The 23,757-nt window shown below is 41.0% G+C and overlaps 1 protein-coding gene across 2 annotated transcripts; it reads right to left on the bottom strand.

Annotated features, from left to right (window-relative positions):
* Positions 1-2,114: 2,114 nt before the first annotated feature.
* On the bottom strand, positions 2,115-18,837 carry LOC149011731 (grpE protein homolog 2, mitochondrial-like). 2 transcript variants are annotated; one of them, XM_089163524.1, is made up of 6 exons: positions 18,440-18,837; positions 10,921-11,116; positions 10,640-10,827; positions 10,319-10,486; positions 2,772-2,900; positions 2,115-2,569 (listed from the first exon to the last, which is right to left on the bottom strand). In XM_089163524.1, the coding sequence occupies exons 1-6, from the start codon at positions 18,647-18,649 to the stop codon at positions 2,474-2,476; spliced, it is 987 nt and encodes a 328-aa protein (XP_089019650.1). In that variant the 5' UTR covers positions 18,650-18,837; the 3' UTR covers positions 2,115-2,473. The 2 variants fall into 2 exon arrangements, with proteins under 2 accessions (XP_089019650.1, XP_089019648.1); XM_089163522.1 differs by having other exon boundaries at positions 10,640-11,116; positions 18,440-18,835.
* Between the last annotated feature and the right edge of the window lie 4,920 nt (positions 18,838-23,757).

The raw sequence follows: 23,757 nt of genomic DNA, 5'->3' as shown, positions 1-23,757 counted from the left end.
GGGATGTAATTGTTCTTACTGAGTTCTCCAGAACTCACTCCTTTATTTTGTATGTGTTTATTAGCCTGCATAGATGGAGGAATTATGCCGGAAGATGGACTGGTTTCCTATGAAGGAACCATCCCGTATGAAGAGGATGTAGCACTGGCAGTGGGAAATGGAGATAGCTTGTGCGGGAGCTCCTGCGAGTGCATGGAGTGCGCTTATCGCACCTATTGATGGATAGAGACGGAAAGTGGTTAGACAGTTCGCTCAGCGAATAGAGAAGAACTGGAGGACGCCCTTTCTAGAGATTCATGAAAAACGTTATTTAGCCTTAGAAAAAGAAACTGGAAAGAAAATAATATAACTCTTTTGATTGCTTCCGCTGAATTCGTATTCATTTTAATTCATTATTCTTTCCTTTATTATTTTTTATTATTTTTATTGGAGTATTTGGGCTCCTGTAATCTTTTAATTCATTTATTGAACATTTATTGAACATTTATTGCACTTGATTGTCTATATTTGTATTTATTATTGTTGATAGACTAAAACCATGGATCCTGTGACGGATCACTCCCACGGGTTGTCGGGTAGGTAACCGAGACCGGCGGGTGAGGGTGTGACAATTATGTTGGTAGATGCATGCTTTATATTTGAGTTCCCAGTGGCCATTCTATCAGGGGAGAATGGTCATTTTGCATCAAATCTGCCATGGCATTTTAATGTTAGGGCTGATCTGATTTCACTTAGCTTCTTTTCTTCGTTTTTGAGCATATATGGCTTAGTCCAACCATCTCCCATGTTCACCTTAAGCAATCACGTCTACCTGAGCTTGTTAGTTAAATTTGGACAAGAGCTCTATGGCCATTGTGGTTATGAAGAAGTAAAGGTCATTTTAGAAAGAAAACAACTTGATCTTTTACGACATATCCTCATACCCTATTCTCTGAAAGGGAGAGTTTTTTCTGCTTACATGTTGTGCATCAACTCTTTGAAGTGTGCTAGTGTCATAGTTTCCAAAGGAAAGGTGTAGCTTTCCAAAAACATATCTATTTGACACTACGTTCGACACGAAGTCCAATCCATATCAATACTCTTGTACACCCTCTTTTTGGTACCAATAGGGTTAGCATTATCATTTTCATGGAGGATGAAACAGTCATTTCACGTTTCTATGCTTGCACAGTTGCACTTGTTGGTCCTAAGCTAACAGAGAAATGTTTTTTTCCATTTTATGGGGGTTCAAATATCATTTCAGTCTCCATGTTTCTAAACATAGGTTAAAGGTAAATTAGCTTTCCTCATGATTATCTAATTTTGTCTCCCTTGAAGAAACTTCGAAGGAGAGGCCTAACTCTCCAAAGACATATTTATGGAAAAATTTTCCCAGATGATAAGACTTTAAAAAGATTTACTCAATTTTTTTAATTTGTTTTTTACTAGCATTATATTTTTGAAAATAATTACCAAATCTCAAATTTTGTGATTGTTTTTCCCACCCAACTAATATTCCATCATGAACTACTAAAATCACCCTCAAGTTTTTCATTGCAAATGACAGGACTGAGAGCTACAAAAGAAAAGATGTTGTTGGCTTTAGAATTGCCAAGAGATTGAAAGAATTGATAAATGTTACTCACAAGTTTTTATATAAAAGACTTGAAGGTAATTTAGATAGTTAATGGTAGAATATTAGTAAGTAATTATTTTCAAAAATAAGATCCATTTAAGTAAATTTTTATTAAAAAAATACCTTATTGAGCAACCTAGATTCAGACTTAGTGTTTGCCATACATACAAATATAATGTTCAACCATACTACAAACAGAAAGAAACCTACACCTGAACAAATGGTCCAAGTGTTCAATGTCTACTCCTCGCCCCTTTTTCCCCAAAAAAGAAATTCTATAGCAACATCAAACAATCTACCACTCTCCTGGAGCAACTACCGTTCTACCATTTCTTTTTCTTGTCTGTAACAGTATAAGGATACGTTTATATTCCCATATTATCAGTCATAATTTCTAGGGGAAGCGTAACCAATCTCAGCAGTTCCTTTTCCTTTCTTCCTCTCCTTCGGTAAAGAATCTCTGTGGGTTCAAAATGATCATACATTAAAGCATATGGAAATATAAGCAGTAGTTTCAAAATTATAATAAATTAAAGCATATGGAAATACAAAGTTAGAAACCAACATCATCATTGCCAATCAACTGAAATAAGTTGATTCTGTATGCAACCTACCATATGTAAAACCTTTTCTGTGAATAGAAACTGAATACAGACGTTAGCCAAATGCGATAATTTATACCACTGTTTTACCAGAATTAGTCCCTCAAATTGATGTAGTCTCTCTCTCTCTCTCTGTGCAATTGTACAAATTCTCTTTACCAAAACAAAAAAAAAAAAAATTGTACAAATTCTCTGCGATCCCATGTCCATGCAAAACTGGCCACAATGGTCCTGTTCTTTTAACTTTTCAAGCTCTTCAACCTTGATCAGCTTCATTTTTACTTTCTTCTGAAGCTTGAGTTACACCAACTTCCGCTGGCCGTAAAACTCGTTCATACAGCATGTACCCCGACTGTAACATGCAATAAGGAAAAATAGAACTTGGTTACATACTAATGTAGTCATTAACATAACTTCTCATTTAAGTGCGTGAGTTTCAAAATTGGGGCATGTCAATGCAACATATATGGCAGTCAGAAAAGCAACGAAACCCATTGTATACCAAATAGGAAATTCAAATAACTAGCTGGAGAAACATTTTATCAATTTAATACCTTTAGGATGACGGCAACTGTGCTAGGAGGCTTGGAATTATCAGGTATTTGGAATGCTGCATTATGCCTATTTGGATCAAATAGTTCATCAATCGGATCATATTTCTCTACACCAAACTTTCTGAACACCTGAAAACAATTGAAATCCATTAGAATCTTCCAATTTACAAATTCAACTGCCAATAATTCATTTCAGTGTCGGAGAATGATTTGTATTCTATAACACGTAACTTAACCCAAGAAGTTTCTGTGTTGAAATGCAGAAAGCTTGCACATGGTATTAGTAGCACATAGCCTACAAAAGGACACCAGTAAAATCTAGTTGGGTGGGGGTGGAGGAAGAGGAAAGAGAGAGAATAGGACCCCATTAAATGTTGGGACTTACAGTTGACATGGGCTACAAAATTTATCATCTCAGCAATCAAACAGGTGCTCTATCTAATCACCAAAGTGATCACATCAGCCTTCCATATGCCAGGAATAAACCCAGGATAGAGAGGAGCATTATTAGCATGGTTGGACTGACAGGGGACGCCCAAGCTGAGATAGAACCAGCTCAAATGGAGCCAGCTTAACCCAAATCCTAGTCTAAGAAAGTAAACGAGTGGAAAAAACTACAGGGTGGTTATGCATCAGGGTGCTACTTTAGTTCCTTTTAATGATTTTAGGGCTTCCAACAGCGTTCTCCATCAGAACTTTTGTGTCGCACTTCCTTAACAGAATGGTTTAACAGAATTCACCATTTAAAAAAGGTCACTTGCTCTTTGTTGTTTGGGATGCATGGGACCAAATCTTTTGAGCAAATGTCATTTTGAGTGTTAGTTATCTTATGAACCACCTGATGCCTTCCGTTTATTCTTTGTTATTTCCTTTCTACTCCTCTTTTTGTTTTACAACCTCGTATTTTCGGGTAATGTTTGTTTTTATTTGAGATCATCATCTTGGAATTTCTAAATGGAATCCCTGCACTGAGCTCATCATCGTGGAATTTCTATTAGATCTCTGACCTTTAAGTGTCTTTTCATAGGATACTCTCATAGATAATAGGGTTATCATTATCTTGTAGTCACAAAAATATCTTGTTGCTGTTGACATTTCATTCTTTACTCCACCCACTTCACCATTCTTGCTAATGTTTCTGACCTTGGACAATGATCTCCCTACTTATATTATTCAATGTGAGATTGTGCAAGTTACAGTTTGGCAAAATTCATTACTGGTAGTCCTCCCAGAGTCTACCATTTGAGATGTATAGCTCAAGTATCCGAAAACAGCTGCCGCCCCCAACATTCCTACAGCTTCTCCACGTCTGTATCCTTCATTTACCAACCTTGTGGTGAGTTCTCCTCTTTGTAACCTTGATATTCCAATTGCTCTTCATTAAGGTACTTGACAGTTTGTTATTATGTCTTACTCTAGTTTATCCTCCTCTTTTCATTCTTCTTTAACTACAATCCAGAATCATCCTGTTCCTAAGTTTGTTTCAGAGGGCCTTACCTTATCCTGGTGGGGCTACTGCTATGATTGGGGAGCTGTTGGCATTGGAGGAAAATCAGACTACAGAACCTGTTTCCTTACTGCTAGGGAAGTCTGGTTTCATTTATTAAGGTGAATCCTGATGGTACCCTTGCTTGTTTGAGGGCCAGGTTTGGGGCAAGGGCTTGCTCAGGTTTATGGTGTAGATTATTTAGATATTTTTCCCTCTAGCCGGCTAAGCTCACATCTTTCCGGGTTTTGACTTCTCTAGCTGCAACTCACTATTGTTCTATATCAAATTGATGTGAAGAATCCTCTTAATGGTGATCTTGAAGGCTCACAATGGCAGAATCATTTATTTTCTTCTTTCTGTGTCTTGTTAATGCTTATATAAATCAACTCCAAAACTAATTAAACTTCCCCCCCCCCCCCCCCCCCCAAAAAAAAAAAAAAAAAAAAAACTTATAAAAGACATAATATAACTGGACTAGTTTCAACCAAGGTAGAAAGTTTAGGCGAGTTTCGCCCGAATTCTAGAGAAATTCGCAGAGTTTGCCAAGGACCGAAATAAAAAACGGGGCGAAACCAATATTGATTGAAAATCATCAGAAAAGTGTTGATTCTCCGGCAAATTGGTGAAAATTGCCGAAACTTCACGGAAATCTTTTTCTTTCATTCGAAAATAAATTGTTGGAGGTAAATTTTGATTATTGAAAGGAGATGCAGAGAAGAAGCTCTAAACTGAGCGAATTGTTTGATCGCTGGAATGAGCAGATTCCTTTTCTCCCTCTCAATTTGTTTTCATGGTGAGTTCTCACAGTGCTTCAATGTTCGGTTCTGCTTCACCTCGCTTGCTCTTTGGATTTCTTCAAATTTTTGTGAGCTACAATCATAAGGGTTAGAACTCCGGTGACTTCCATGATTCCATCTTCAAGAAAAGATCAAGCAGAAACACATTTCTAGAATAGGGTGTGAGCGTGGGTTATATGGAAACCAGTGAAACACACTCTCCTTTTTGTCTTTAGTCTTTACATCACACATCAATTAAACCAGCTGCCTCCCTTTTATTTTAACTTTAAAGGCTCTGGTCATGACACATCACCTGACCACAAATATTTTCACATACTAATAAATGAAAACTGATGAATAGGAAAGTGTATAAAGGCATGCATAGTTGCGCTGGAAATGTCGCCGATTCGCCGGTTTTGGCAACCAACAAAAGGCGAAATCTCGCACCTTGGTTTCAACTAGGGGTGTCAACGGGGCCGGCTTGGGTTGTATCTTGTATCAATCTAAACCCAACCCTACCCTACCCTAGAGACTTTAAACCCGCAAACACAAACCCTACCCGACTCTTCCAAGGTTTGAGAATCCCAAACCCAAACCCTGCCTTGTTAGGGTTCTTCTAAGCCCGACATGACCTGCTTTACCTGATAGGGTCAAGTTAGCCCTGTTTTACCTTGACCCAATCCTGATTTTTAAACTTAAAAACAAAACAAAATGCATGGGTTAGTGGTGCCAAGGAGATTTAAACTTTATAAGAAAGCAGTCTTTCAGTCTTTAATAGTTGCTTCAAAAGTCAATTCAAGGTTTCCTCTTATCATTATTATTATTATTATTCACGGGTTTGAACCCCTCCTGGTGGAAAAAGTCGAAGTTGACCTCTTAGTTATGAAGTGTTAGTATTTGCCAATAAACTAATCCATCAGGATAGTAACTTAGTAAGTTGAATACTTAGTTAAATAACTATTCAAAACTTAATTATAGAAAATTCTAATTTAACTAAATTAGCATAAGGTTGGGTAGGGTTGGGCCAAGTAGGCCAAGGGCTAAACTAAACCCTACCCAAACCCTGTCAGGGCTAGTTATTTTGTTAACCCAAACCCGTCCTTTAGGTTAAAAAAATCAGGCTGGGCTAGGCTCATGGCGGATTTGGGCCGGTTTAGATCGACAGGGTTTTATTAACACCCCTAGTTTTAACCTTTTTTGGATAAAAACTTTGGTTGGGCTGGATCCATCAAAGTTGGCCATATTTGTCTAACCAACTCGGTGCTCCAGCATTAGGATTAAAAGAAGAAATTGAAGGTTTTGATTGAGGATGCATTTGGCAATTGTCTTGGGGGACCGTTCGTGCGTTCTTTGTTCTCGGAGAACAAAAGAACAAGTTGCAGGTGCTTGTTGAAATGGTTTATCCTTTTTGTTCTTGAAAAATGAACTGGTGAGAAAGCGTACGAAGAATGTCTTTTGCAAAAGGCACATTTTTGTCGGGAAAACCGAAACCTACAATTGTCCTGATGGTGAAGGACTCTCGAGACCATGACCACCCGACCCTACTTGAAAACCCCTCCAACTTGCTCTCTTGCCCCATGCCCTTGAAAACTAGAATTTTCAGACTGCACGCCCGACTAGGAGATATTTCCAGTATGGATTTATAAAATGCCCATTTTCAAACAAAGAACATTCTCCTGACACAAAAACATGTAAAACGGTTCTACATATGAACTAGTCTCCTAGAATGGAGATGTTACTAAACACATACTTAAAAATTGTATGCCTCAGGAAGATCTGAAGAACATGAAACCATGATATTATGAAGTCTATAACGAGGAAGGATCATACCAAGACCTAGACTCAGATCTGGTGGTTGGATGAGGAGAAACCTCCTTAGAAGCTTGCTATCAAAAACAAGATTCAGAGAGTGCGGTAGGAAACTTTTAAGCTGTGCGATCTCAATCTCTGTCGATGAATCATTGGAACACCTTGTCTTATATAATCAACAAAAGTAGGAAAAGATTATGAAGGCTCTGTGTATACCGGATGCAGCTATTGGAATAGTAACTAGCGTAGAGGGTATGAAAGAGAAGAAAGCGAAGGCATATGACCAAGGCTTCCCACCGACAGCTCCAATAGTCTCTCACTAACCTATGAATCTAACATTGATATACATCATTTTTTTTTTCCTTCTTTTTTTTTTTTTGGTGGGTTTTTTTTTTTTTGGGGGGGGGGGGGGGAACTTAAAGTCTATTGGATATAATGGCCATTTCCAATGACTAGAAAACTAATTATAATAAAAGAAAGAATAGGAGTTGTACAGAAATTTAATTTGAACCTAAGCCTTCAAACCAAAATAGAAAATTCCTATCAGCCTAATAAGATTATAATGACAATTATTAATAATTCAACATATCCTCACAATCTAGTATTTGGGCAGTAATAGAAAGACAGCACAGCCCAATACCTGGCTAAACCCAAAGGCCCACTAAATATCTTAAGTGGAACCATAGTCCAGTTTAAGAGATAAGTTTTGCCTTGGAACCCATCTATACCCCCCCCCCCTCTCTCTTTCATTTCCATCTCTACCCTGTTAGGTTCCAGTACAAGGCTTTCTTCTAAGCCTATGTGATACTGCTGAAGCTGATTGCTTCAAGATATCGATTGAAGAAGAGTATGAACTCACTATTGCAATGGCTGGTCAGTGGACTTTTCCAGGTTCGTCTTCCTGCCTTGATGCTATTTCTTTTACCTCGATTTCTTGGTGGCACCATTAAGCTTGTTGGTCCACTGAAACCCCCTATATAAACCAATTCAACTTCATACTTAAGGGGATTGCATCAGACGAAGAACACAACCCCTTTCCCTTTTTTTCCACAACAATAACAACTACCACATCCTAAACCTTATCCAACTAAATGGGTTTGCTTACATAGATCCAAAGTGGCTAAGAAAGTAGAAAAGACAATTGCTAAGGGGGAAGAAGTAAAAACAATAGTCACACAAGCATCCCAGAAAACCCCCTATGAGTACTCGACAACTCAAGTCTTTACTCTTCAAAAATGTTTATTCGCGGTCATACTAGGATTGAGCCCCACCACATGCATCATTCTTTCTACTTCTTCAACAGTCATTTCTAGCCTACCTCTTGCCTCTTTTTGTTTTTCTAATTTGGTCATTAATTCACCCCCCCCCCCCCACACACACACAAAAAAGAAGAAAGAAACACTAAATCTACTCACCCTTCCTTACTTGTGCATCCATAGATCCTCGCTGAACATGCCAAACCACTTCAAGTGAGTCTTGCACCAATCGTCCTGAATTGGTGCCACAATCTTTCCTCATTTTATCTTCAAAGTCTTGCCATACATCCTCCTCAACGTTGTCATCTATGCTACACTCTTCTTAACTGCCCAATATTACACACACAAGTCATAGCTGGTCTTATTACCTGTAGAATTTTCCCTTTTAAGTTTAACTGGTGTGCGTTTGTCACATAATGTTCCTGTCGCACCTCTCCACTTCATCCATATTATTTTTGATTATGTGTTAAAACATCATCTTCTATGTCACCCTCTTTGTTAAGGATAGACCCAAAATGTCTCACTTTGTGGTAGCTTCCACTCCTCAAACATTACCACCGCCTTACACATCAGGATTTGACTGTGTAAAATAATATAAGAAACAGAGAGGAGAAGAGAAAGAAGAGAAGGCCTCAGAGAAGAAAGTGCAGAAAACAGCCATGGAGGCCTCACGTTAACTGCGTGAACCTTCACAGGCCTTAGATATTATTCAATAGTATCAATATAAGAGTCCAAATATGAATAGGAGACAGAAAACAAAAGAAGAAGCAAGGTACACAAAGGAAACTGCCCTTCTCTTTACATCTTGACAAAACTACCCTTCTAACAGACTGAAGTTTTTTTTTTTTGGGTGAATAAATAAATGTATTAAAAACAACGACGCACTTGCAACACAGCAGAAATAGAGAAAAGGTTAAAGAGCACTGACAATGCAACAAGGGCAGGGCCAAAAGAAAATGGGCCGAAAAGGGCCAAAGAGACTATTATGCAGATTTTTTCTTATTCTTCTTTTTCTCAGAGGACTTGAGATCCACCAAGAAGTCGTCTCCAAAAGGGTTGAGCCCTTTAGCAGGGTGATTATTTCTTCTACACTCAGCCCAATCAAGGACATGAGAAGGGGGAGAGAGAGGAGGATCCGAATCGAGCTCGATAGGGATCGAGCCACAAGCCTCAGAGTTGGCAGTGCAAACAAAATTTGAGGAGTGGGCTAAGAGGTTCCGAATAGGGGAGATGGGCGCGTTCAGAGCGGAGCTGAGGGGATTAGGCCCATGGGCCAAGGGGCCCAATCAGGAGCACATAGGCGAGTTCTGAACAGAGCTAGGATTGAAGGGCTTAGGCCCATGGGTCATGGGGCCCAATAAGGAGCACTTAGGGAAGGGTAAAATGGTCAAGTTGAACAAACTGAAGTTATTCCTCACATATCCCAAAACCCCTTTCCCTTATGATATTTTATTTTGAGGTTAGCTTACTAACTTCAATCCTTTTATCCTTTGTTTTGTTTGTACATTTTGATAAAACTGCCCTTCTAACAGACTGAAGTTATTCCTCACATATCCCAGAACCCCTTTCCCTTTCTTATGATATTTTATTTTGAGGTTAGCGTACTATCTTCAATCCTTTCATCCTTTGTTTTGTTTGTACATTTACTCCTTTTTGATTTAATAATCCTTTCCTTATTCTTGCTCTTTAGTTTTGCCTGCCTAAATACTACTTTAAGATTCCATCTATTTACCAAACTGACATTCTTTTTTTTTTAAATATATTTACCATTCTGCCACCACATTCTTGATTCAATTATCCAATTACTTGTGTGAGCCATAAGAAACTCAAACAGCATTTGAAACCCAGGATTGCATAAAAGAATTTCATCAGTTGTCAAGAGTCCAAAGATTTGCTCATCTATAGAAACTTCTGCCATGAATAAGAACATTCAAAGGCAAAGTAGCAAGGAAGCCATTGGTGATAGATCCATAACCAAGAAAAACAACTTAGTGGCTTCATTCCCTCTCTAGAGTGCTGGACTGCTGGTGGTACTATATGCCCCAATTCCCAAGCCCAAGATTTAGAGCTCACCAGCAGAAGCATTATGTTCAAGGGATCCCATCCAGGATATAGTCACCCAAGACAAATAGCATAGTTCCAATGAAGCAGTTCATCTTGAAAATCTTAATATTTAAAAAAATGATGACGCCTTTGGCCAATAAAGGAATAAGTTACCTCTGCAAGCTGTTTATCAGTCATTTCCACCCCTTCCAGAAGTGTTTTTAGAAGTGGCATAGCCCCAACAGTGTCTTTAGATGCATCAATTTTCAGAAAGCTATCTTTAACAACAGATGAAGCTCTTTGCAAATTATCTGCAACATCTAACAGGTTCTTGGCGAAGTTCTGGAGCAAATTTCATATGAAAGGCACAATAAGCATTTCAAAAATATACAACACAAATTATATATGGGCTAGTAAGGCACAAAATGAAATTGGAAGGGGGTGTAAGGGAAAGGAAACATGGCAAGAACATGAAAAAATCAATAATTTACTGACTTGAATGGCAAATTTTTTTGAGTTTTCTGCTTCACGTCTTGTTCTGTCCATCACATTTTCCATTTCTGCATAACTGCGTAGAACTTTATCTTGCATCGTTTCTATCTCCTTGTGTTTAATCTTCAGCAATTCTTCCTTCTGTGCAACAAGCTTTACCATATCATCAAAAGAAAGCTCATCTTCCTTCTCTGAATCAGAAAAGGCGGTTCGTTTAGTACCCCTGCTCCTCCTCCTCCTCTTGACATTTTGAGAGGCAGGAGTTTTCAGTTTCGAATTAGAACCTGCATCTTTGTTATCAGCACTTGTCTCTGCAGCCTCTCCATCTGTCGAAGCATTATTATTTCCAACAGTTGATGCATGGTCTTCCCTAGCTTGATTTTTCTCTTCCTCACTGGTTTCGGGAGATGCTGATGATGAAAATGCAGATCGCTGAGAATTGAGAACTGAGTGATGCAATGTCACCTGCCTAAGTAAGGCCTGCAAGTAAAGCAAATATACATAATGCAGACTTCGAAGAGTTTGAAGTAACCACACAGATTATAATAAATTTGACTTTTGAGAACTCTCTGAACCCAATGATAACCAAAAAAGTTATGGTGGAAGACAAATATCCAACTGGATAGGATTTCAAGCTCCATTAGTGGATCTTCTTGAACCTCTATTGTTCTCTGCCATCTTTGTTATTTTTACCTAAGATCCAGTGAATGCATACCAACTCCTCATGTAATGAACCCATAACATCAAAACCAGCCAGCTAATAAAACACTCACTACCACCACATGTATAACCAGAGAATCCTACATGAGATTTGCATTGTGGAAGCTACTGGTTGTACGCATTCTACATCTCGGCAAAGCTCTTTCTACCCACCTCCAACCCCCAACTACCCCCCCCCCCCCCCCAACAAAAAAAAAAAAAAAAAGAAAAGAAAAGAGAAAGAGAGAGAGATCCTACAATAATTTTTTTACATCCTCTTCCCATATAACCAGCAAACAAAATTCCTTCTTTACCTCAGAGGCTACATTTTCCTACCAGTTCTAAAACTCTGTACCAACTAACACACAAATTTGGTTGAGCTAATAACCAAATATTTTAGTAAAAGATGGGAAAAACTCTTGCCCCTCCCCCCCCCCCCAAAAAAAATAATAATAATAAAGGAAAAGAGCAAAGAAACGGGAGATGAAACTTGTGGTGTTCGCAAGGTTTAAAGTATCGGTATCGGTTAGGTGATTTTAAGAGATGTATCACCTTGTATTGAGTATTGTATCGTACTGGTCAATGTATTTTACTATAATCCAATAGAGAGACGTAACATGTATCCTATCGGTTGTATCCATTATGAATACGTATCAGGTATTTTCATATTGTATTGTGGGATACTTTAAACCTTAGGTGTCGGTGAAGGTTTTTAGTTTCCGCATTGTTGCTTTCCTTCCAGTAACACCTGTTATTATTTGTTTTCAGACTTCGCAATTCAATATTTTTCTACTAAAAAAAAAAGGGGAATGGTTTGTTTTCAAAAACAAAAAAGACAAAAAGAACTCAGGAAACCAGCAGTTATTAAAGCATCTATCTCAATCAGTTTGCCATTAAATAGAAAACCAATGAAGCAATCATGTCCCAATATGCTAGCCTTTCATTTCTGGTTGCCCGTGACAACTTTTTTATGGATGAATAAAGAATTCATTAATCAAAAGGAGAGAAGGAAAAAGAAGGGGGGGGGGGGGAGGACAACAGAAATGCAAAGAGTAGAGCCCTACTAAAGCCAACAAGGCCCTAAGAAAAATGCAAAAAAAAAAAAAAAAAAAAAAGAATGGGACACTAAAGTCCGAAAGAGCCAAGACAAGCTCAAGGAAACAAGCTACCATTCCCTATTTTTCTTCTTCTTCTTCTTCCTTGATGATTTGAGCTCAACAACGGAGTCTTTGTCAAGGTGATGGTACCCTTTAGTAGAATGGCTGCTTTTCTTGTAACCCCGAAGTGGAGGAGATGGGGTATTAGTGTTGGAAGAACCCCCATGCTTGCAGTCAATGCCACCCGCAACCACCGGGATAGAAACAAGAATAGTCGGGGAGAAATTGGGGAAAGAGGGCCAAGGCCAGAAGAGTTGGGGGGGGGGGGGGGGACACTAGAGGAGGGATTGGGGGAGGACTGACATAGGCTGAGAATGGTAGGGGGAAGGGGAGGAGGATGAAGGATGGGGCAGCAGCGGGCCAAGGGGGAGAGGATTGGGCTGGGGGAGGGGTGGGTTGGGTTGGAAGGGTTTGGGGCCATAGGGGGAGGGAAAATGGGTTGGGAAGGAGAAAGGTGATCAGGGCCTAAGGAAGATGAGTCAAGGAAGGGGGTTGGGGTAGGGGTGGGCCGAAAGGATGAGGAATGGGCCAAGCGCGGGAAATTAAAAGAGAAGTTGGGCTGGGGGCAAGAGGCAAGAGGGGAAAGAGATGCGGAAAGCAGGGTTGGGCCGGGTGTGAGAATTTTCTTCTAACTTCTTGACCATAAACTTTATCTGCTTGGTTCTTGTGAATGGGTTGGTGCCACCATAAAGGTTATTAAAACATAAGTACACAACAACCATGTGCAGCAACTAAATTCAGATATTTGATGTAATAAGTGAATTAAATGTACAGTGGCAACACAAAGCATATAGTATAGTTGGTACTCCTCACCTGTTTAGCCCTCTAGAAATTTTCAGGATTTTGAGATGAAGGAATTATTTCATTCATCAATATAACCGTGTGAAGAAATGCATGTCAGCTACTGCAAGAGCAGAACTATTGTTAAGTTGGCTCCTACATGTGTATCTTAGAATCCATAACCAATTACTGAAGTAGTTTTATTTTACTCCATGTAGGTTCAGCAATTAGTAAATCCACTCAATGGCCAGAATATGATGAGGTTTAAAGTAGTTACGATAATCGTCTATAGATACTTGAATGCAATAGTTTCTGGGAGTTCCAAAGAGAAGCTAATTTTCAAGTTAGGTCCGTTTCATCATGTTACTTGTGCTAATGCTCCAAGAAACATCAGAAACATTTCTTGACATTAATTAATGTAAAGACTGAGGAAGGTCTTCTAAGGTAGGCCGCACTGAGAGAGACTTAGGAGAATAGGAGGAGAAGGAGAAGGGGACAATCACACACTCATGCTGGAATTCTCTACTAAACTTCTTCATTATCAATAATTCAAAACTCAAACTAAGAAGTCCTCATACATTAACATAATAAATAGGCAATAAGCCTTGTCTCAAAAATAGAAACCTAACTAGAACAGAAGCAACTGGAATAAGAAACTAACTCCTAAGGAAATCTTACATGACCTACCCCAAACTTAAGTATATAAATATTATAAATATTACTAAACCTAGGCTTCTCCAGGCCAAAAATCCGCTTTGGCCTACACCTTGCTCTAGGTTTCCAAAGTCATGACGGTCCAGCCAGGCCAAGGCTACTGCATCATTTATACTCTGAGAATCAGTTTCAGAAGTGTTTGATAGACATGTTTCTGGAATCATTTCCAGAAACCAATTGTGTTTGATTACCCCTCTTTCTGGAGGCCCATTCTAATTGGTTTTTAATAATAATTGTAATTACATTTCTATAGAAACCATGGTTACAAAATATCCACTGCAACTTTTATAATTAGTAAAAAGTTCCACAACTATCTGATGTAGCCTGATGTAACCCAGGTTCTGGGTCAGTCTTCAAGATCCTTCTTTGATTAGAACCAGCTATTAATTAAGCTATCTGTAGGGTTAGGGTTTTATTTCTTTCCTATATGGGATGGTTTTGGTGAGGAAAATAGGGAGATTTTAGGTTAACAAAGATTCCTGGGTGGGTTGGGTCTATTTGGGAAATTGTGTCTTGCGTACGGAGAGGACTAGGAAAGGTTAGGGTTTTAACAAACTCTAAAAGTGGGATGGTGGACTGTGGTGGATATGGTTTTGGGATATTCGAAGACACCCTCGGTGGAATGGGTTTGGAAAAAATAAAAGACTGAATCAGATAGATAGGAGGGTTTAGGATTCAACAATTTAGGGAAAGGCTGGGAAGGTTTCGAGAGGCTTGCAGTTAGGGGACAGGGTAGCGAAGCTTGCAGTTGGGTTTCTTGGGTCTTCTTTCTCTTTATTGATCTCTCTACTTTCTCTTTTTCTTTTCTTTATTCTTTCTTTCTTTCTTTTCTTTCTCTTTACTTTCCTAAGCTGCTGCAACATCAAGAAAGGGGCAAGAAGGAAGGGCGAGGGGAAGGGTTGGGATAGTGCTGCTGCAATGTCTAGAAGAGGGTAAGTGGGAGGGGGTCAGGAGGTTGCTGCCCCAGGGTACAAAAGGAGGGGAAGGGGCTTGCGCAACGATTAGGGTAGGGACAGAGGGCAGGGGAGGGGCTGGGATTGGTACTTATTTGATGGGAGTGGACCGGTACACTCCTATGCTGCCGTAGGCTCTTGAGGTTGAAGAAGCTTGAAGAAAAATCGCAGAAAGTCACTCAGCTGTGAGGATCCACCTTGGAACCCACGATCCAATTCCTTCAATGCTCAGTTGTATTAATCTAATCTAATCTTTACATGAGGGAGATGGCTGTCTTTCATAGTCAATTACAAAGAAGGAAAAACACTTAGACTAACAAACTTGGACTCAAATTGGAAATCCATTAACAGCTACCAATTTAAAAACAACTTAATAACTAACCAGCAACTAAAAAGGGGGTCTCTAAGGACCACACAAATTAACACATAAAATAATAATCATCTAGAAGGAAAATAATTTTCAACTAGGACTCCCACTTGGGCTAAGACTCATTAATAAGTTGGCCATGACATCATCAACTAAAAAAAGACGTTAGATCTTGACTCCTAACAGAACACAAAATCTAACTAGACCCATGAGACCCCAAGAAGGGGCATGAAAATGACCAAAATATCCTTAGGGCATTCAACCAGCCAAGCTGCCCCATGTCTAGGGCACTATTTGGGCCCAAATTTCGGGCCTCCTGGGCCTGCTGACCCTCGTTACAACATAACCTCAATAGGGTTGAGGACCAACAGCCAACATCTCTTCGGGATGGAATAGGTCAAATGGGTAGGGAAATCAGGGTTTGTTGGGGCCTAAGTAAGGGTGTTGGGGGGAGGGGGAATCTCTAATGAGGTATTGAGGTTTTGGTTTAGCTTTAGGATTTAGAAGGGATGGGTAATCATGTTTGAATCCAACTAATAACAGGGGAACGTGTTAAAGGGCGCTGACGGAAAGGAAAAGGAGGTCAAGAGTTGGTGCCAGCTCTTGACACCAATGTTGTTGGGTTATTGAGTTCCCTTATGACTCCTTTTCAAGTGTTTTAAGTCTGAGATGTAATTGCATAGTTTTCTATCAATAAATCACAGCTTATTGGGAGACACTCACAATGATAGTGAGGCTCCTCATACGCTCTCTCTAGACTTCCCTTTTCTTCTCAATTTCCCTCTCCATTCTTCATCTCCAGCTCTCTTTCTTTTCTGTTCTCTGAAACTAACAGAAGGGTTCTTGGAATTATAGGTGGCTTTTAGGTTTCAAGCATGGGATGATTTTGTTGAGATGGGTTGAATCTCTCAATATATGGATCGTGAAATCCAACGGCTCAACAGGGTTATTATTTGGATTGAGCTTAGGGGAAATTGTACAGGCTTGATCCTTGAAGTTTGACAGAATTCTGACAAGTGGATTGGAAGTGAAAGAGGTTCTTGCTTTTAGGATCTAGAGAAACTCAAATTTCAAGAAAATCATAAAACTAGGGTTTGGTTGGTAGAACTGGCTTCCACTAGGATTGGTTCTAGGGCTTGGAGGGTGGAATGGATGGAATAAGTTTGAGCAAAAACTGATGGTGGAATTGATGGGAATTAGGATTTGAGGCTTTTAGGATTCAAGAGAACATAATAATTTCATAGATCTGCAGCCTGCCTTCTTGTTAAGCTTGATCTTCAATAGGGCAGCGTAGATGGGTAGCAGACTGAATCCTCAGCCACATTAGGATTCCTGGACTCGAAACACCAAGGATCCCTTCAAACACCAAAAGCCAACCAAAATAAATAGAGCTTTAAAAAAAAAAAAATGTGTAAGTACAACTGAAATACTACTACATCTCGAGACTACTAATAGTAGTACATCTCTCGAGATGTATTACTTGGAGAGCTTCTCCTTGGCCGTCTGGTTGCAGACGTAGGTCTTCAGATCTGCATCAATATGAATTTTCTTTTACAAGAGAAATCCACACACAAAATCAATGCCTAACATATGTAGGATTGGAAACAAATCCAAATAGAGTATCTTCTAATCCGGTTCTTTCTTCTGGTTTCACGGGTAGAATCAAAGAGAGAAACGGTAGAAGATGACAGATGATACTCGAAAGCACTAGCTCTATGGGTTAGAACAGAATGTCAACTCTGAGGAGCAATGCAATTTCCACCATATTTCAGGCAATTTGAGGTACTGTGTATGTAATATAATTACAAGAAAATTGAAAAGTTTTATCAGCTTTTGGCATATGCATTATCAATTACAACAGCAATTCCTAACAGGCTTTATATGAATGTTGATCCTTCAGATAGGTGTCAAAAAAGAAAAGAAATGGATGAATAAATTATCATTACTTAAGGGCAATGAAAGAATATACAAGGCTGGAAAGAGGAAGATAGACCCCCAGGGAACAACAATATGCCCATCCCTTGGAGTGTCTAAAACGGGGAGTGGGGAAGCAAGTAGAGCCTAGAAGAAACATCAAAGTAGAAGGCATACCAAATTGTGTCAAAGGATCTAAAGTTGGAAGTCCATCTCCCAAGGTTACGCTTCCACCATAAGTGGTGAATAGCTGCACCAAAGACCATCTTGTCAATGATATCACAAATAGAAGAGCCAAGGAAGCATGAATCAAAGGTGATGTGTTAAGTCAAGTTACACTGATGGATCAAATGCAACAATGAAAAACTACGACTCAAGAATTGCACCAACATGGTGCTCCATCATATATGGGATATAACAGTGGGAAGGGATTGCAAACATCTACATCTGAAAGGGACCTAAAGTTACACCAACAGGAGAGGAAATAAGGGAAGTAAACACAGTGGTCCCAAACTGTGAACCGAGACAGCAAATGCGCGAGGTAGGAGAGATATTGTTGAATTTGGAAGTGCTCAAAGACGGGGTAAAAGATGCACTGAGAATGAAATATAGAGCAAACTGGAAACCCAGAGTTGCAAATCCAAGCTGATTAAATTAGACATGGCTTGGACGAGGCCAATTGAGCTTCACTTTGTTTAGTGGTCAGTAAAAATAAATATAGGATTAACTACCTTTTTTTTTTTCTCCGTAACAGATGACACCATGAATGTCAGTTTAAGCGATCATTTTCATATTAGTTTCGGATAGCTGGGGTTGGGACTAACCACCCTACAGATGGTGTCCTTTCTCAAATCATTTAAAGATAGGCTTCTCCGTCCATGCTCACACATATTGTAATTTCAGTAATCATCCGGAGCTAAAGCTTAAAATTTTGCTCTCCTGTGAAATGAAGGCAGACATAAAGTGAAAGCAACATTTTTCAGCTGTTCATGAGAAGCGAAATCCAATCGCCAAATCAGAGTTAGCAATAAAAAAAAGTTCAAAATTTCTTTCTTAAGTTGCTAATCAGAAATGCATCACAGCTCATGTGCTGCACTACGATTTAGTTAGAAACTGGATATAAACCCTGTTTTTTATTAGTACAGAAACAAGAAGAAGAAAGAACCAGATATAACTATACAAAGTAATATTTAATCGTCACAAAATGAATAGGTTTTACCTTGAAAGGATCGATTTTTTGAAAGTTCTTTGCAACGCCGGTCACACGATCAGAGACCTCCGATTTGCCAAGAAAAGGTCTTCTGAATTCCTCATGAACATGAACAGGTAAATGAAGACGTTTATTATTCGATGAGAAAGCAACCGGAGTAGCCTTTCGCGCCAGAACGTTCCTTCTCAGGTGCTTCAACAGAGCATTTCTAGCCGCCATTGCAAAACAAGAGAGTCTTGAAACTGAGAAACAAAGCTTCTTCAATAAATGACTTCGCAGAGCTTGAAGCGGTTTCTCGCAACGGTTATTCGTGACTCTTCGACAGAGATTTCCGGTTATAACTTTAAACCCCTGACTTCTCGACTAATTCTCTGTTAAAACCCAACGGAAGTTTCTTGAAAGACAAGGGAAAAGGTATCCACCGAATTAGAGTCTTTGGTGATGTGAATTCATTAATTAATTAATTTTTTTGGATTCTTCTAGAAATTGTGTTTTTTTGGGGCTGGGGTGTTGGGGGAACTAATAAGCTTTATATTAGGGGTCTAAACTAGATACATTGTACAAAGAGGAATTCGAAATCGTGCTCAAAAGTCTAATGGTGTGCTAACCACTAGTTTGGCCTAGTGGTAAACATGCTCAGGGCATCGAAGACCTCTTCATTAAGAGATGTTGATCATTAACTACCAAGCAATCTTCTAATGTGAAAAATAATTTTTTTTTATTCTACATAGGACTTCAATTTTGCCATGGGTGATTTCTGATGTGTCACAGTTATATTGTTGATCCCGACCAAGCCTCCTTTCGTATTTGAGACAATGAACCCTACAAGAAAGGTTAGATGCGAGCCGGCTCGTGTGCCGGGCAGCCGCCTCCAATGGCTTGGTCAGACAATGAATAGGTTAAGATCTCGTGCAAGAGCTGCACAAAACTATGTTCAGAATGTATTGGATGCTTATCGGAGGGGTGTGTCCTTGTTTTTATACCGTAAGTGTTACATTTTCTGGTATTTGGTAAGTTTACCGACGAGGGCTGTTGTTCTCCTGAGATTATGCTTCATTGTTGTTGGTCTTGCTCAATCAGCTACTGAGTTGACCTTCCGTTTTGAGAGTGGTTACCATATAAGTTCAGCGTACGTTACGCTTTAGCCACCCCCCCCCCCCCCCCCCCCCCCCCCCCCCCCCCCCCCCCCCCCCCCCCCCCCCCCCCCCCCCCCCCCCCCCCCCCACCCAAAACCGCCGGATGTGGCCCGACCGCTGGGGTCGGGAGTCCACCTCCGAAGGCTAAGTCGCTTGATGAACTTAATCACAAACGGCTCGCTAGAAACACAGAGCTAATGAATGAAGAAACGGGAAAGGTGATCTAGATAGCGGACGCCGATAGTTTAGGTCTATCGTATGTATCTGAACCTGAGTCTCAGATAGTATTCTCTTTGATCGATTGATCCGTCCCTCACCTTGTATGGTAGTGAGGTTTATATAGAGTGTACCTTCGAATCTCCTTCGTTGGATGCACTCGAGCCTTCTTCGGGTAGTCGTTGGATCTCATTAGTAAGATCCGTTGAGCGATAGACTTCTACTAGTTTGGGCTAGTAGAGGACTCCCGAGATAACCGTTAGGTTATGCGATAGTTATCCCTTTGATGATGATTATCCGCAGCCGTCGCTTGAGTCTCGTCATCATCGTGGTGATTACCCTAATCCATAAGTAAGATTAGGGCACGCTTGCAGCAGAGTAATCTTTCTTCTTCAAAAGCCATCTTCTCGATCCGGTTCGCTCGGGAGCGATTCGGTTTTCTCCGTCTCGACCGGGGTCGGGGGTCGGACCAGGTATGAACCCGGTCCGATCATAAACTCTCCATATCACGAGCCCCCTGCACCAAGCGTTCGGTCGATCCCGAGGGCTTGGTTTTTAACTCGGGTTCGTCGTCGGGTGATGATCTCTGCGTGCTTCATTAAATGTCATATCACATTTAATGCGGTGGTCACTTTTCCTCGAGCGTTGTGAGTGTAAGGCCACATGTCTTTGTTGCGCTTGATCTCGTCGTGGCTCACGTCATCCAAGCGACGGTTTCCGAACGCCTATTTCGGATTCGTGAGTTCAAACTTTCAAAACGTCTTTGAATCTTGATCGTCAATTTTGAATCAATCTCGATCGTTCGATTCCCGAACACTCGTGCGGGAGTTTTAAAAGCGGTTCGTTGTCTTCGTAGGTTTCATTCTTCCCCGTCCTGGAATTTGAACCTTTGTCGTCTTCTTGCGCGCCTTCCTCGCTCTCAAGTTTCCGTCTCACCGAATCAGTAAGTTTACTTGGTCTTTTCTTTTTGTAGTTTATCGAAACAAGTAATGGCGGACGATAGGGCTTCTTTAGTACCCCATGTTGGTGATAGCAAGTGATGCTTTTGCTTCTCCTACTCCCCGAACAATCGGATAGTGATAACAAAACCCTAACCGTCCTCCGGGCAGGAGTTCGCTGAAGTTTCTCAAAAAGGTTTTGAAAGAAAAACCGAAACTTCTCCCCGTCCTTGTCGAGTCCGGATCTTCCAAGATCGTTGATTCCTCTAGGCAACCTCAAACCTCCGGGTCCAATGGTGGGCCTGGCTCTGCTCCCTCCATTTATAATGGAGAAACTCTTCTTTCCGCTGTCCAAGATTTTGACCTTCCTTCCTCATATCAAGTTAGGGCTCCCCACCCCGATGAGAGGGTTGATTCATCCCTTCCGGTGAATTTTCTCTCGTACATAGATACACCGGAAAGCGGGGTTCGCTTTCCCTTTTTTAATCCTTTATTTTCCGCAGCTTTGAATCACTGGAACATTTGTCCCGAATGCTCCTCCCCAATAGCCGGCGTCTCATCGTCGGCTTCTTGGGCTTGTGTTTTGAGCTTGGCATTACGCCATCTCTTTCTCTTTTTGTACATTTTCATGTTCTTTCTATCTCCCATCCTCCCGGATGGGTCTTTCTTTCCAAACGCAATAGGGCTGAACTTGATTGGAGGGGCAGCATCCTTGCCAAAGGAACTTGCCCTTCTAACCACAAAAGATGGCGCGAACGATATTTTTCTCGTCGAGCGCCTCCATCGGATCTTAACTTCCCGACCACCCGGAGGAGGTTTACTTCTTCGTCCGAAAGTAACCGGGGCCTTCCCTTATCCAAAGAAGACGAGGCGGCCATCAGGAAGATCAAATCCATTCCGTGGTATCAAGAGATACATGGATATGAAATGGAGTATAACTCCATCCTTCAGTACTGGGGCTTGGCTCATTGTGAGCTTCTAACCATCATCCTTTGATTTGATCGAAGTGATATGTCTTGAATTCTGATTCTTGTCCTTCTTCTTTGCAGTGCCTCCCGAACGAACCCCGAAAGCCTCGCGGGTGAAGGCCGCTAGAGCCGTTGTGACAGCCGAGCAACGATCGCCTGTGGTCTTGATCTGAGATCAAGAGGCTTCTCTTCCCTCTCCCGACCCCTCTTACAGGGGTATCGGGAATATCAGCCCGCAGCCGATGCTTCGGGTAAAGGGAAGAAACCAATGGTGGAGAGGGCCACCGTCTCCTCCTCCGTCCGAACCAAGAGGAGGCATGACACAATTGATGCTCCCTCCAACAAAAAATCCAAAGCTTCGACGGATGGTGAGGAAGTCTTCCTCCCCCAGTGGACCCTGAAGATGACCGACAGGGTCACTCGGGATCCCGAGAAAGCCGCAGAGTGGAGCTCTCTCGCTCTTGCTCCTTCTGATCGCCAGGAGTTTGAAGCCCTGGATGACACCTCCCTTGTGAGTCAATCTACAAGGTAACGGTCTTCTTGCTTATTTATGTTTTCATAATTTCTTATGACTTCTTCTGATGTCTTCCATCTTCCCAGGAATGCCGTGTTGAGTTTTTATCAACACATGGAAGCATTGAGCCGTGTTGGTCGCACCAGCTCCTTGCTGCAAACTTGTGAAGAGAAATTGGCCAAGGCCAATTCTCGAAATAGACCAGCCGACCGCAGCTACCGTGGAGCTGCAGAAAAAGCATGAGGAAGAAGTGACCTCCCTCAAGGAAGCCCTTGAAGCTTCAAGAATTCGTGTCTCTCGCCGCCGAGCGCGAGGCCAGGAAGCAAAAGGCAGCTGCCACGTTGTTTGGTGACAGCCTTGAAATTAAGAGTAGGGATCTCGAAGAACATCTGAAGTTGGCAATCCCTAGCAAGCCTGAGCATATAAAGCCAAACCTTCGGAAGGAGTGCATTCGGAAATACCTGAACAGCGTACCTTTCTCCGAATTGCTAGGTTTCTACAACATTCAGGCTTATCGCATGGGGGCGTAACGACGTTTGGGAGCAGATCCTTGGAACGATCCCCGACTTCGACACTCGCTCCTTTTCGTGAGGTATGCCACCCGGAGGTCTTCGGGAAAGTTGGTATGGATCTCCCAGACCGGGCCCGTGGAGTAGATGATCCTTTTCCAGCCTGACCCTCAATATGAGGCATATCTAGATGACGAGCCGGCACTTCCAGAGGAGAAATCACAAGCCGAGTCTCAAGTTGTTGCTGTAGAGGATTCAGCCGATGACATTCTTGAGGAAGGCTCTTCTCAGGATCCTGAGAAAAGTCATCCCGACCAGGGTCCCTCGGGCAACAATGAAGAAAAGGCTTAGGGTGTTGTTCCTTTGTAAAGATGTACCCTCATTTTAATGAATAGACATTTCTTTATTCATGTTGACCTCAAAATTTCCCCATCTCTTGCCGAAGTATTGCCTTGAATATCAAAGTATTAATGATAAAACTTATCACTTAACTCTTCATTCCTCGCCGAATAATGATCTTGTAGAAATATTGTGAAGATGCGTTTCGGGAAGATGCGTTAATCTTCCCCACTTCTTCATTTATTGCAAAGTCCGCACGTTTCCCTTCTGCGAAGTTCAAACATTTTCCTGCTTTTGTGTACCATTCATCGTTTCCAATGAATCGGAAATACCTCCATTATTTTAATGGCAAGTGCGACGATTGGAGGTTTCTCTCGCACCAGGTGCTCGCTTCCACATGTTTCCATGTGGCATCCCTTCGACAGTTGATCTTGCTTTTTGCGGATTTCGAAGCGTCGTTTCGATCTGGGTCATCGGTTGTCCTTAGCCTTCAACCGTCGTCTTATACCTGAGGCTATTTAAAGCCTTTGTGGGTACTCTCCATCTATCCTGACTTCTACAAGATAGATTTGCTAAAGTGCCAAAACAACCTTTCGTCCTTCGGCCTGCCTCCGTATTCCTCGTACTTCGACGACAGCTCTATCCATTTCTGAACAAGTGAGTTTTTTGATTTCTCATCTCTTTCCCCTCTTCTCCCCAAAGTAAAC

Source organism: Hakea prostrata, chromosome 7 (assembly GCF_041222555.1).
Source record: "Hakea prostrata isolate BN-2017 chromosome 7, UWA_Hpros_2, whole genome shotgun sequence".
Lineage (NCBI taxonomy): Eukaryota > Viridiplantae > Streptophyta > Magnoliopsida > Proteales > Proteaceae > Hakea > Hakea prostrata.
This window is presented reverse-complemented; position numbering and strand designations above follow the sequence as displayed.

Excerpts from the sequence above, each read along its gene's own strand:
- LOC149011731 (XM_089163522.1), bottom strand. The coding sequence starts at position 18,649 with ATGGCGGCTAGAAATGCTCTGTTGAAGCACCTGAGAAGGAACGTTCTG. Across the intron at positions 11,117-18,439 it reads AAAAAATCGATCCTTTCAAG|GCCTTACTTAGGCAGGTGAC; the intron begins GTAAAACCTATT and ends CTTTACTTGCAG. Across the intron at positions 10,487-10,639 it reads CAAAAAAATTTGCCATTCAA|AACTTCGCCAAGAACCTGTT; the intron begins GTCAGTAAATTA and ends AATTTGCTCCAG.